The sequence below is a fragment of the Pinus tabuliformis genome, chromosome X, assembly GCF_031772625.1.
Source record: "Pinus tabuliformis cultivar Carrire ecotype Pingquan chromosome X, CPIR1, whole genome shotgun sequence".
In the NCBI taxonomy this organism is placed as follows: Eukaryota; Viridiplantae; Streptophyta; class Pinopsida; order Pinales; family Pinaceae; genus Pinus; species Pinus tabuliformis.
Genome location: NC_142308.1, coordinates 540,151,073 through 540,165,355, shown reverse-complemented (window position 1 = coordinate 540,165,355; position 14,283 = coordinate 540,151,073). Strand labels below are relative to the sequence as shown.

At 36.2% G+C, this 14,283-nt stretch overlaps 1 protein-coding gene across 1 annotated transcript; it reads right to left on the bottom strand.

Annotated features, from left to right (window-relative positions):
- Nucleotides 1-1,207: 1,207 nt before the first annotated feature.
- On the bottom strand, nt 1,208-3,571 carry LOC149141120 (transcription termination factor MTERF4, chloroplastic-like). Its single transcript, XM_089448600.1, has 2 exons — nt 3,194-3,571; nt 1,208-3,099 (listed from the first exon to the last, which is right to left on the bottom strand). The coding sequence occupies exon 2, from the start codon at nt 2,983-2,985 to the stop codon at nt 1,402-1,404; it is 1,584 nt and encodes a 527-aa protein (XP_089304726.1). The 5' UTR covers nt 2,986-3,099; nt 3,194-3,571; the 3' UTR covers nt 1,208-1,401.
- Between the last annotated feature and the right edge of the window lie 10,712 nt (nt 3,572-14,283).

Below are 14,283 nucleotides of genomic sequence, written 5' to 3'. Positions count from 1 at the left end.
TATTTTATGTACGTGTTAACATCTCAAACGTGCGTTTTATTAAGTAGAGTTGTGTAATAATTAAATTTACAGCAAGGAATCTGCTAGGAAATAATTAGCCAAGTCACTGGTGTTAGAAAATTAACAAGTTCTACCTCATATCGAGCATTGTTGGCCAGGCAGTACTCATATATCACATGTGCCATGTGATATTGGATGAAACGGAACTTCACTTTAATGGGACAAGGGCAGTCTGTGACCTTGATATTAGAAGATGGACTTGAAATTGGCAGTATTAAAGATGAAGATGTTGCATCCAGAATGACAGTCTCTTCATGGGATAAAACCAGCTATGTGTGGCCTTAGCATTCAAGTGCAGTAGAAAGAACCTCCAGAAGTAGAATAATATAACCATGAGCCCATGGAGATTGTCCCAGAATATTGAACTTTGGAAGCAAGTACTACTACACTTTTGAAAAATTGGTTACAGGAACCCTATGAAGCTACAACAGGTGCAAGAGGTTTTCATATTGGAGTTAACCTAGATGATGGTGTATTTTCAGAACAAAAATTGGATAACACCCTGGCTGGCAAATTTCTTTGTGATATTGTTTGGACCTTGGTGAACAGGATGTACAGGGTTTTTAGGGGAAACAAAGATGGAGCTCCCTTTTCCATCCAAGCATCCATTCCTCACAGTGGCTCTTTTTTCCCTCCCATTCTTCTAATTTCCTCCTGGCCAGCAATATACTAGGGTTTAGTAGCAGAGATTGAGCAAGTCCCTCAAGGACACCAAGGCAACACACATCACCTCTACACACCATCCTAGCAAACACAAAGGAAACGCCAAGATATGGAGATTAATCTTACTTGATTACAACGTATAGGCAGAGGTAATAAACTTCCCGTGAACTCTTACTCGCAAGTCCATAGAAACAACTATAAACATCCTTCAAATTTCTAGCAAATTAAGACAAAGTTCAAACGCGTATGTGTTTATGTGTTCATCTATTTATTCGATACTCTCTTGTTGTGTCTATTTCTGTGTATGTGTGTCTTGCAAAGAGATATGGAGAACTGATGGAATGGATATATCAATAGATTAGTGATTTCCACATAAGTGGTCCAAATGCATAAAAAGTTTGTTATACTTTTTGCAACATTAAGCATAAGTTTGACTCGTTAGTAGTTTCCACACAAAGCATGAAAAAGAAAGTCGACCAGCCCCTCCAGAACCTCGTCACCAAATCTGACTGCCAGATTTAAAGATCTGATCCATTACATGCAGCCCACGAGTACCACATAGAAGAAAAACCTGATGTTGAATTTAGAAAAAACCTCAACAATATGTTGGTAATCTTGACTTTGACCTGGTAAAAACTCAGGATAAAATGTAACCTCACCTTCAGATAGAAATATGCACTAGACGGAGAGTGTACGCCTGTAAAATGACCCCTTTTCAATTTCTTCACCGTATTCAGTTTCCTCATCATCGTCTTCTGAAAAGCTTTCTTTTTCTGCCGATCCTAATGGTCCACCGAAACTGAAAGATGGCTCCATTTCATCAATTTCAATGTACTCGGCATCCAGTCTTTCTGCAAACCTCTCGTCACTACAGCTTAGAAACCATGATAAACTGCATTTTATTCCCTTCCTTGATAATTTCTGAAATCGAGGTTTGATTCTGGTTTCTAAGCTATAAGTGAAGTAAGGAGGAAAATCTACGAGGTCTCGTAATGATCTGTTCATTTCATGCCTGAAATAATTGAAACTGAGTGTCATAACATCCATGTTGAGGGCGAGCAACTGAGGGCATGTGACTACCATTTTTGTTATGTCTTCCGACGAAAATCCCCATGCTCTAAGAAGTTCAATCCGTTTCAATACTGGATCCTGACTAAGGACAACAACCTGCGACATTTTCTCTAGAAGTTTACCAAAATCTTCAGGTCCTATCTTCATATATGACTTTAAGAAGTCCTGTTGCAATATCAATTTTGGCTTCAAATCAAGACCAAGGATCTCCGGATACTGCACTATAATAGAAGCAAGTGCCTCATACCTTACACCAAAACTGAGTAGACTCTCCACATTCTGTTTCATTTGTTCCTCCAAACTAAAACCTAGAATGTATGGTTTCTTCTCAAGAATTCTTGCTACGACTTCTTTTCGAAACCTCAAGCTTATAAGATAGTCCACAATCGGCTTAATAACCCTTCCAACTCGCATGGCCAAAATCTGAGGACACCATGTCAGCATGGCTCCAATAGATCTACGGTCCACGCTGATGCTAACTAAGTACGCCACTGAAGTTCTCATGGTACCTTCGAGCTTAAAGCCCAGTAGCTCAGGATAACTCTCTATGACCCGTGGGATGTCATTCGCCTTAATGTCTAGCCCTCCAAGAAACTTGACAATAGGTTGAAGGTCTATGACAACACTGGAATGCAACACTTGTGGGTATCTTCGAAGAAGATCTGGAAGCACAGATTTACGAACACCAAACTTCTCCAAATAGTCAAGAATAGGCATCATGTTCCTCTTCACACTACATCCTAGCATTAGAGGATATTCATTTATATCCTCAATGCTAAGGCCTAATTTCTGCAAAAATTCGACCCTCTCTTTCATAACATCTACTGTAGTAGGAAGTGTTAACTCTTCAAGCTCCTCGGTATCTATTCCCAAATTCTTTAAGTAATCACAAATTATAACATTGGCATCAGGGTTTTTACTGGAACTGTCGACAACACCCGTTGAAAAGGTAAGAGGTGCCTCAGATGAAGCGGACATTGCCCTTGTAATTGGAGATGCAATAGATGTTTCATTCAACAACCAATCCTTCTTTCCAATGTTGTAAGGCCGCCCCTTTTTCATAGAAATGAAGATTCTCTGTCCCTGGTTTGGCTTACAGAGACCAGGTTTAAAACTGGAATGCAAAGCGGTCTTGGTATGGCATAAACTACACAAATTGGATTGTGCAAAGAACCAACAGGAGACCGCCATACCCTCTAACAGACCACTATTACCAAAAGGCAAATTTCTCTTGCATTAACGCCTCCAGTAGTAAACTTTTCCTGCTCAACCTTCTAGTGGGTTCAATCCATGTTGTGTTGCAGACTGTTTACAAATAAAAATAAAAAATGGTTCATGCAGCGAAACTGAAGAAAGCTGTCAATTGCTTTAAAATACAGTTAAAGACTTGGGAAATTACCTTCGCCACTGATGAACCGAAATTAACAGAAGCTGTAACCTTCTAAAAACCTTCAATCATTTCAGCATAGTTGTTTTTGACGGCATTTGGATCAAATAGCATAAACCCATTATCTGAATTGCATTCAAAGACAAAATCCGAAACTGATCACCAAACAGCAGAGGTGATTCGTAGCCAGTACTTTGTACACGATATTCATATATGACACTAAAGTCGGCATTGCCTGCTGCTGTTCCTCCTTCATGTAGTTATTTCTTCGTCCTCTCGGTTTTACAGTAGCTGGGAGAATTTTGGCCACAATAATGTTTATCCATTCGTGTTACACAAAAGCAGTAATGCATCTAAACCCAATTTAACAAGGAATAGAAGTAATTACTATACACTTCAATTTGACGGAAGCGAAATTGGGGTGAAGTGTTTTTCTAGGGTGAGAAAGTGTACGGATTTCTACCAAATTATGATTATGTATTTTATTTTGAATTTTTAAATTATTATCCATATGGTAATGTAGTAGTCTAAAAATTATGTTTTTGTCTTTCTTGTTGAAGTGATGGAAATTTTGGTTATATTTCAAAAAAAAAAGTAGAGATTTTCATAAATTCAAGTGAAAGCTCTTAAAATTCATAATTATGGAAATTTGATTATATTTTGAAAAAATAGCAGGGTTTTTGTAAATTCAAGTGAAAGCTCTTAAAATTCATAATTTTAGGTGTTTTTGACGATTAAGTGAAAGCTATTAAAATTTATAATTTTAGGTGTTTTTGATGTTTGATGATTAAGTGAAAGCTGTTAGAATAGCTTTCAAATTCATAATTTTAGGTGTTTTTGATGATTAAGTGAAAGCTGTTAGAATTCATAATTTTAGGTGTTTTTGACAATTTTGGTGCTGAATCTATTTCCACTATAAAAGCATGATTCAAACATTACATTTACAAAAATTCTGAAATTTTTTTGCCCAAATTAAATTCCAATCACTTTTAACCATCCAAACAATTCTTCTGCCTCGTTAAACAACTCCTATTGTAATTGATAAATTCTTATATTTTAATATAATTGATATTCTTGTATTTTTAAATTATTATTCACAAATACAATTAATGAATTCTCATATTTTTAAATTATTATGCACAATGTAATGGATGAATTCTTATATCTTGTATTTATTACAATATAGAGTTTAATGGTTTTTTTAAGAAATTTATATTATATATATAAAGAATAAAAGAAAAGAAAAAGAAAATTAAACGTAATTCGATTTTATACTTAAAAAATTATATTACTAAACTCGTTATCCCATTAAAAGGTAGTGAAGTGTTTTGTGATATAGTAAAGTGAGTTGTTATTCTATAAAATTACATTTAAACTATTAAAAAATAAAAATAAATAATTATATATGTATATTCGACAATATTTAAAAAAATTAAATAATGTATTTTAAATTTAAATATATTTATCATTGAGAGGGATTAAATTTGTTAATATATAGCTTAGAATTAAAAGAATTTAGATCCATCTTAACTCCAAATTTATTAAGCATTTAGAATAATTAAATCTCTCATAGTGCAAATATCTTTTTTAGTGTAAAATTTAACGAAATGTTTGTAACTTGAGAGATTTGATCCTTTTTAGGGCTTGATAAATCCAAGGTTAAGATAGATCTATGTCGGTTTCAATTATACACAGTGATACAAAGCTTGTTGAATGTCTTATTAATATGTTCATTTTATTTTAAATTTGCTCAGTTGCCTTAGTTTTTTTTAGAACATAGAGAGTATTAATAAGTTGAATGATGAAAATTGATGGAATAAAGAGTTTGAATGGAAAGTAACAATGTAACAATGTTGGGCAATAGAAAATCCAATAAGAATGTAGCCAATTACAAATAATTTACATTGTGATAAATCTCAAACTATCTTCTTCTACTTTTCTTATAGCCACGACTTCTAATTTTGTTATATTTTCATATCAGTCATATGAAAAGGAGGTTGAAATCATAGACCATTCAAATATTTAACTTGAGATATGCAAGAATCATCATACCTTGTCTCTCTTGCTTCCCAATATTAATAATATTTTTCTCCAACATCAATCCTTGTGACTTATGGATTGTTAAGCCTACACAAATTTCATTGGAAGTTGTTTTTTATTACCTCTTTCAATAGGTGTAAAAGGTGTAATAGGAAATATTTGAGGGGATCATTTATCTTATGGAATTGCCAAATAATTATCGAATCTCACTAAAACAATGTATGTGGTTCCAGGGATAAAATTTCATGGTTATACACAAATTTTTCTAGAGCTCCAAGAACACCATTGACAAACCCTACTTTAGTCCATATGTTTGATGTAAGCTTCATCTAAGCTCCAAATGCAATAAGTGACTTAAGTTCCATGTCTTCCTCATATGTTTCCATGGAGTGGTTTTTTCTCCCTCTCGTAGCAACATTTGCAGCAATGAGACAGTTTAGGTTTCCTAAACAATGTCATTATGATCTTTTACATCATCATTTGTCGCAAACAAATGTATTGCCTTATCGAAGGATTCTTTCATGAAAGTATCCAAGGAACTATTTGCATGAGTCATGTGTATCTTCTAGTCTTCCATAGTTGGCATTACATCCCTAACATTCATCAACAAATAACAAAAACATTTGTGCTCATTATTTTGTCCATCTTGTCAAAACACAGTATCAAGGGTCACAATTGTTGTGAATGACTTCCATAATTGCTTTGCAAACCTTCAAATTGTTGAGAAATATAGGGCATCAAGTATTAGGTGATTTCTCTTCAATTAGTAACTTCTTGTGAGTGCTTTCTTTTTTTACTTCTTTATATTAGGATCTTCTTTTACTTAAGTTATCAGAGTTCTTCTTCATCAAACAACTACTAGTGCATGAACATAAATATACAAGAGACACGGAATGTAGGTTATGAGCCAAGGCCAAATCCCCTCACTCTTTGAGAGGAAAACCCACACAAATTCTTCTTGTAGAGATTCCAATTGATGAATATCAAGACCAAGACCCTTGACCTAGTTGCGACTCTAATACCAAGACACAAATTCTCTTAAATGTCTTCTGCTCTTTTCCTCTTCTCAACTCATCTTCCACTTCATACTTCTGAGCACTGAGACATTATCGCCACTTAGATCTAATCATTATCACCGAGATCACCTTACTGTATCATCATCGAGATGGATACCTTCTTTCTAATATCTTCTTTTTGTTGTAGTAGCGAGCTTCTATTGTGATGACAACAAAACCTTCTTACTGAGGTGGCATTGAATCCTTCTTACTATGGTGACATCAAAACCAAAGATTGCATCGAGACCTTGACTGTAGGAGATATCACCGAAACTATGAGAGATTTAAATTGAAACATAACACAAGACTATAGCCTATTATAGCACTGAACTATAGTTTCTTCATAGCACCGAACTGTGGTCTCCATTATAGCATCGAATTGTGGCTTCTTCATAGCACCAAACTGTAGTCTATATACCCTTGTCTGAATTGTGTTCCTATGATGTAGCACCGAGACTTTCTCTCTGAAATCAAAATTTGTGTTCATGTGATTAACCCTAAAGATCCTCATTGTTCCTTCATCACCTATCTGAGTTCCTTATGCAATTTGACATCTGAACTTCAAAGGTAATCTGAACTTCTTGATTGTAGAAATGCAAAGACCCTACACACACATATATATTGTTAGGCACCTGTACTACTAGTGTAACCCCTTTTTGTTATTAGTACAACCCCCTTATTCTATTGTTGTACCCATGTAGTCCCCATATTGTTACTATTATGCCCCATAGAAGCCCACTATTGTTATTATTATGCCCTTACATTATTATTGTTATGTTGGCTCTTATTATATTATGACCCCTTAGACTCCTATATATAGAAAGGAGGTATTTTCATTTGTATCCTCGAAGAATTGTTCATTTGTGTAATGTAAAGGAGGTTGCCCCCTCGAAGAGGCTGAATTATTAGGCATTGATCTATCTTTTCTATCTTTTTGTGAGCTGGTTTCATAACATTTGGTATCAGAGCTATGGATTCTAGGGTTTCGCTGCTCCAAATAGTTCATCATGGCATTTTCGCAATAACCTTTTTTCTGCGACGTTTCAGAAGCAAACAAAAAAAACCATTTGAGATGAAATTCGCTGAACCTCGGGTCCAAATTCCAGAGCTTTTCGTGCTATATTTGCGGAGATATGAGCTGAGGAAGTTGGTCTTTTTTGCAGACTCCTAAATTACATTCCAAACAGGTGACTTTGGTAAAATCCTCATAACTTTTGTTTTGAGCATCAGATTGCAATTTCGTAAGAAGTTTCAGAAAGAGGACAGACTGTAGTTTCTTGTGCATATTTTTTAGACCTGTAGGTAAAAATAGTGACACGTGGCACTTCATACAAGTTCCCTCTTCTGAAAAGGTATATAATCAGGTCATCTTGGGAGATTGTGCATAACTCTTTCTTGGACAATCTAAATTCGATCAGACTGGTGGAATTGGAAAGAGGACATAAAGGGCTACTGTAGGTCGAAATTTCAGAACTTAAAGATCCGAAAGGATAGAGTTATAGTCGTTTCAAGATTGAGCTCCTAAAATAAATAAAAGGTGATATGAGGAAGTTTGATGGCAATGATCAAGTAAATTGGATAATACAGATGGATAAATATTTTGATCTACATGGTGTACCACTGTTACAAAAGGTATGTATTGCATCTTCATATTTAGAACCGGATCAATTTTTATGGTATAAAGGGCTTTGCTCTTGTAAACAACTTGTTACGTGGTCAATTTTCATGGAGGAAATGATAACACATTATGAGGATACAAAGAGCAACACCTTCTTTAGAGCAACACCACAACAATTGGAAAGAGTAAAAGGGCTTTGTTACAAAGTGGAAAGTATAATTACGGCAACAAGGAAGTCTACCCCTCACGACTATAATAATGGAAGTGTTGTTTCTCCTGGCCTTCCACAACCTACAAGGGTTACACCACAACAATTGAAAGAAAAAAGAGAAAAAGGGCTTTGTTACAATTGTGATAGCAAATGCAGTAAAGGTCATAAGTGTGCTGAGAAGAAATTATTTTACATAGAGTATGAAGAGGAGGAAGAAAATGATCAAAAAACATCAAAATAAGAGGATATATGCCAGGACCCAACTCTAGAGAAAGAAGAAATGAATCTGACCATATCTTGTAAAGCATTGGCAAGAATTACCACTCCTCAAACTCTCAAGATAGAAGGAAATATCAAGGAGAAAAGGGTTCAAGAAGTGAAAGATCACATCAAGAAAGAAGAAATGAATCCAACCATATCTTGTAATGCATTGGCTGGAATTACCACTCCTCAAACTATCAAGATAGAAAGACATACCAAGAAGAAAAATGTTCAAGAAGTGAAAGATCACATCGAGCATCAAGAAATGAATCCGACCATATCTTGTAAAGCATTGGAAGAAATTACCACTCCCCAAACTCTTAAGATAGAAAGATATATCAAGAAGAAGAAGGTTCAAATAGTGAAATATCAGGAAGAAAAGTATCAAGAAACATCAAAAGAAAAGGATACTCACCAGGAACCAACCCCAGAGAAAGAAGAAATGAATCCAACCATATCTTGTAATGCATTCGTCAGAATTACCAATCCTCAAACTATAAAGATAAAAGGACATATCAAGAAGAAAAAAGTAATAGTGTTGATTGATTCAGGTAGTACCCATAATTTTATTAATTGTAAGATAGCCAAGGACTTGAATTGCTTCCTAGATCCAACACAGAGTGTCAAGTGACGGTTGTAAGTGGAGGAACCATAAATTGCTCTGGAAAGTGCCAAAATATCAAGCTATCCATGGGAGAATATGTATTGAATAGCCCAATGTTTTCCGTTCCAATGGGTGGTGCTGATGTTGTACTAGGAGTCCAGTGGCTACAATCCTTGGGTACAACAGCTTTTAATTTTCAAGAACTTTTTATGAATTTTTCTTCGAAAGGAAAGGAAGTTGAATTAATGGGTATCACAGGGAAACTAGGAAAGATAATCAACTCTGACGGAATGACAAAGCTTCTAAAAAAAGAACAACGAGGCGTAATTGCACAATTATGTTCACTAACTGTTCACACATTGAAATCATGTATTTCTCCTGATCTCCAAAAAGTCTTGGACAATCATTCCAAGGTATTTGAGACTCCCAAAGGTCTCCCACGTATTCATGATCATGATCATGTTATTCATTTTATTCCAGGATGTGTTCCTCGAAACGTCAAGCCTTATATATATCCATATGCCCAAAGGAGTGAAATTGAACATATGGTTGCAGAAATGGTAAAGGTTGGTACAATTATCCAACCAAATTTGATAAACAAAGGAAGGTATGAATGGAAGAATGGCAAAGCAGTGTGGGAACTCATTCAAAAGTTGTCGAATATCCCAATTCAAACAATATTGCCAGAACTTGAAGAGGAAGGAAAAATCATATTGGAACTTGGAGCAGCCACAGAAACAAGAACCCGATGGCTACGAAATCCAACAATTTCAAAGTATCTCATCAAGTGGAAGAACTTACCCGCTGAAGATTCCACATGGGAGGACAAGAATCTTATACAGAAGCATCAAGAACTACTCAAGCGTTGAGGACAACACCTTTTGAAGGAGAGGGGCATGTTAGGCACCTATACTACTAGTGTAACCCCTTTTTGTTATTAGTACAACCCCCTTATTCTATTGTTGTACCCATGTAGTCCCCATATTGTTACTATTGTGCCCCATAGAAGCCCACTATTGTTATTATTATGCCCTTACATTATTATTGTTATGTCGGCTCTGATTATATTATGACCCCTTAGACTCCTATATATAGAAAGAAGGTATTTTCATTTGTATCATCGAAGAATTGTTCATTTGTGTAATGTAAAGGAGGTCGCCCCCTCGAAGACGCTGAATTATTAGGCGTTGATCTATCTTTTCTATCTTTTTGTGAGCTGGTTTCATAACATATATATATATATAGTGGTTGCCCCATATAAATGAGCCGACATGTGTATTCGAACTGTTGTGTCTCCATTAGGTGAATTCGACATGAGTTCCTTACTTTATCTTGAGGCCGACTTGAAGAGGAGTAACTTATGTTTGCCTTGGAGGGCTATTTGACAATCCTATAGACTTATATACATTTGTAACATGCCCAAGAAGGGTTCTTCATACATGACATTGACTCTTTTTTACAGATCCTAAAGGTTCACAATGGGAGCCATCTAAAAATAAAATCCCTTACTCATGAAAACCAAGAGGCAAGCATTACAAAAATAATTTTATTTTTCTTATTTACATCATTTATATAAAAATTTCAATTACATGTCATTATGAAGACCGAACCTAGTTACACTTTTCAACACTCCCTCTTAACTAGGGAGGTATTCATAATGGTACTTAGTCATTCTCAATCTGAAGAATTTCTCATAAGAAGAATCGGATTGTTAACCCATCTGTATAGCATCATATCAACCAGAATTGTCACATAACAAAGCCTTGACTAACATCTCTATCTCTCCACAAGATCTGAGCTCAATGTTGGTGAGACCAATGATTTATAGACACCCTTATCATTGTCTCTCTTGGAACATACCCCACCCAAGTTCTCAGGGTGTGTTACATTAAGACTATTCTTATCTTGGATTCCCAGTCCTCAAAGAATATCGACCCTCTACAACCACTCTTAACTTGGATACCCTATCTCAGCCTCAAAGAGCATAAGATGCCAGATGATTACCCAATCCTCCATTATATCTCCCCAAGTGAAGACCATAATGATGTGTCTATCTCTCCCTCTCAATTAGGGAGGACATAATGCTTCCAAGTTTTTATCAAGGAAGAAAACTTGTTTTCAGGCTCCTTCTTAGCTAGGGACTTGTTGATGCCTCGAAAATCGTTGTATCAACATTGGGGGATAACCACCCGGTCCGGACCTTAATACAACTCCTTTTCTGTTTGGAATGGTGACTCCGACTGGGGATAATGGGACCAGTTTCCCAGTAATGAAAAAAGGGGTGGATGAATGATTAATTATCTAATCTAATGATAGGCGAATAACTTAATCTATCAGCAGAATAAAAGAATTACTACTAATCCCGGGAACTATTGTACTTTGAAATGTAGTGCTTGATGATCTATGTCTATTGACAGGCATATAGATGACTCTATCTAATAAACATAGACATTTATTCATTCAATGATTACTTTGTTTAAATAGTTAAACAAAGTGATTAACACAATATTGCTACACTTATCATTTATATCATCGATACATATATGATCAAAAGAAAAGCATAATATAAACATCCAATAGTGGAAAGAATAAAGAATGTTGTTAAAACACATACATATATTTGATGATAGCAAAAGCGATCAAATGACAATTCATATAAAAATAATGAATTCAGACATAGATAATAGTACCATATGAGCTGCTTAGCACTCCCAATATCAATCGCTATTTGAAATTCTTCTTCCAACGCAGAAATACTTTCAAACAAAGACAGTAGTGCACATTCGCATAAAAGCTTCTTTGTCAAAATCAGAATAATTGGTCCAGTTTTATAAAAGAATATGCCTGAAGTACAGTAGTGCAACTTCAGGCTTTAAGTCATGTACAAAACTTACGACCCTCTCCAAATACAATAAAAGGGTCTATAAATACTTAATTAAGCTAACTATCTATGAAACTGAAATCCTACTTAATTGGTATCAATTTGATCTTGAATATCTCCTTCACAGCAATCTGGCAGTCGGCGGGATGAATCATCATTTAGGTTGTTTGCCTTTAAACCTGAGCTGACATATCGCAAGCATTGGCTCCACTTCGGGCGGTCTGTTGAGGTGAGAGTTGAGTTGGGCAGCATAGGTGGCATCCTTAATATCGGGAATGATATACCCGATTGCATCTGTAAGGCATTTGAGGGCGGCTCTCTGGCTGTGTGGTTTGACTAAGAAGAACCAATAGGCGTCCCATGTCAAACTGTTAATTCCTGCGATTAATCTCCCATTTTTCTCTAGTTCTGGATAACATGACTGCTCCAATGTTTTCGCCGCTGTCAATTTACCTGGAGTACATTGGGAAATCATGTTAGACAAGTAGAGAGTATTATTGACCAATTCAACCAAATTACTTGTGGTTGATTTGCATCTTGAAATTGCTCTCTCTGCCTTCATTAACTGGGACTTCCATTCTATAAATAATATCTCCTTATGTGATTCTAAAATCTTTGGTAAATTAGCCGCCTGTCCCTGATCGGTATCTTGCCACTCAAGAAAATTAGTTAATGTTTCATCGGCTTGATCCAAGTCTGTTCTAGCTTTTTCTTATTTTTCACTTATTGATGTCGTCAAATCGCATAATGGTTCTGCCTGGGCGATTTGTTGACATAAAAGCTTGATCTGTGTTATTAATGCCTTATTTATCTGTAATGCCTCTACTTTGAATTCGACTATCTGTGGAAGATTCTTGGTTTTCTCTAGCTGGGCTGATAGTTGAGCAATTTGCTCATCTTTTGACTTCAGCATTTGTTCATTCGCTGCTTTCAGTTGTGCCAATGCCTCAGACAACTCTTTCTGCTTTTGGACTGCACTGTGATCAATCCTCTGTTTCTCTTCCTGCAATTGTTGAGTTAATTGATTATTTATTTGTTGTTGTGTTAACAATTGTCGCTCTGCCTGTTCCGCCTTCTGCTGTGCTTCTGATAGTTGCGCTTGCAATGAAAATATCTCCTGGTCTTTTGTTTTCAATAAAAGACTCACCTCTGATGCCTTATCTATTGTTGCTGTCGAATAGGCTCCAGCATATTGTGATAGTTTTGTTAGGTCATCAGAGGGGTCAAATTCCTCCTTCCAAACCACGTTCCATGTCACCGTTTGTTCTGGGAATAGGGAAGGTTGATCAATCCTTCTCCTCTTCCTCTGTCGTTTTACCACAGCTTTGTGTCTTGGGCTATAGAAGACATCCAAGGGAGGAATTTCTTCTATTTGCAAAATAATCTGATCGGAGGGATCCTTTTGGATTATCTCTACTTCTTTCGAACTGGGTAGGCCGTTGGTTCCACTTGGAATCTGTTTTGAAGTGGTCTCCTGTGTATCTGCTGCTTTTGATGTCTCGGCATCTTTTGAGCATTCAAGATTACTGATAATTGAATCGAATTGTTGCCATTCCTGGAGCAATTTTGGGTCAATTTGAGTATCTACATTCACCTCTATGTTGCTCTGTTCCTGCTCTTTCGTCTGGGTTTCCTCTTGTCTTTTCATATGCACTTCCTCCTGTTCTTTTGATGTAACCGGAGGTTCCTTAGTATGTCGCTGTTCAGGCTCGCTTGATTCTGTTGTTGGGGTTGTCGCTAACAGATCTAGAGGCAGAGTTTGCAACCTTTGTTCTCTAAGTCTGTTGAATTCAACTAACCCTTCATCTTTGTATTCCATTATGGCCAGCGATCTAACTTGGGACATCGACTCAGCTGAGGAGAACAGGTCATCAAACTTATCTTCTTTATGGTCAAACTTTGTCAATTTGGCCTGTTCAAGTGCATTATAGGCGACTTTGTTGGGATCAAATCGCCTATTAGGGAGAGTTGCTAGAGTTAATGACTTCATCTTTGTAGATTCTTTCTCTACATGTTTGAAATCATGCAAAGTGTAGACACCACATCTCAGAGGAAAAGAGGGCCAGACCTGCTTCTTATTTTTCTTTAGAGTTTGTGTAACTCCTTCGGAGATAATCTGATAGGCTATCTCCCTCGCCAGCAGTTTATCAGGTATGTACAAAGGAAGGACATGAGGTTCGGCTTGGCTGCTGAAAATTCTTATATAAGTAAATTTTTCCTCTCCGAACCATCTTCCTATTGATGTCAAATCAATCCCTGCTTGGTAAGAAATCTTGGGAGCAGGTTTATCAAAAATAGAGAAATGAATGGGTAACATAAAGCTGTTGCAGACTTGGTATAAATGGTGCTTATAGGAAGTTTTCCACAATTTCTGATGGTATATGTGAATAGGCATGGAGTCTTGTGAAGTCCACCTCCAGCCGAGCACGGGA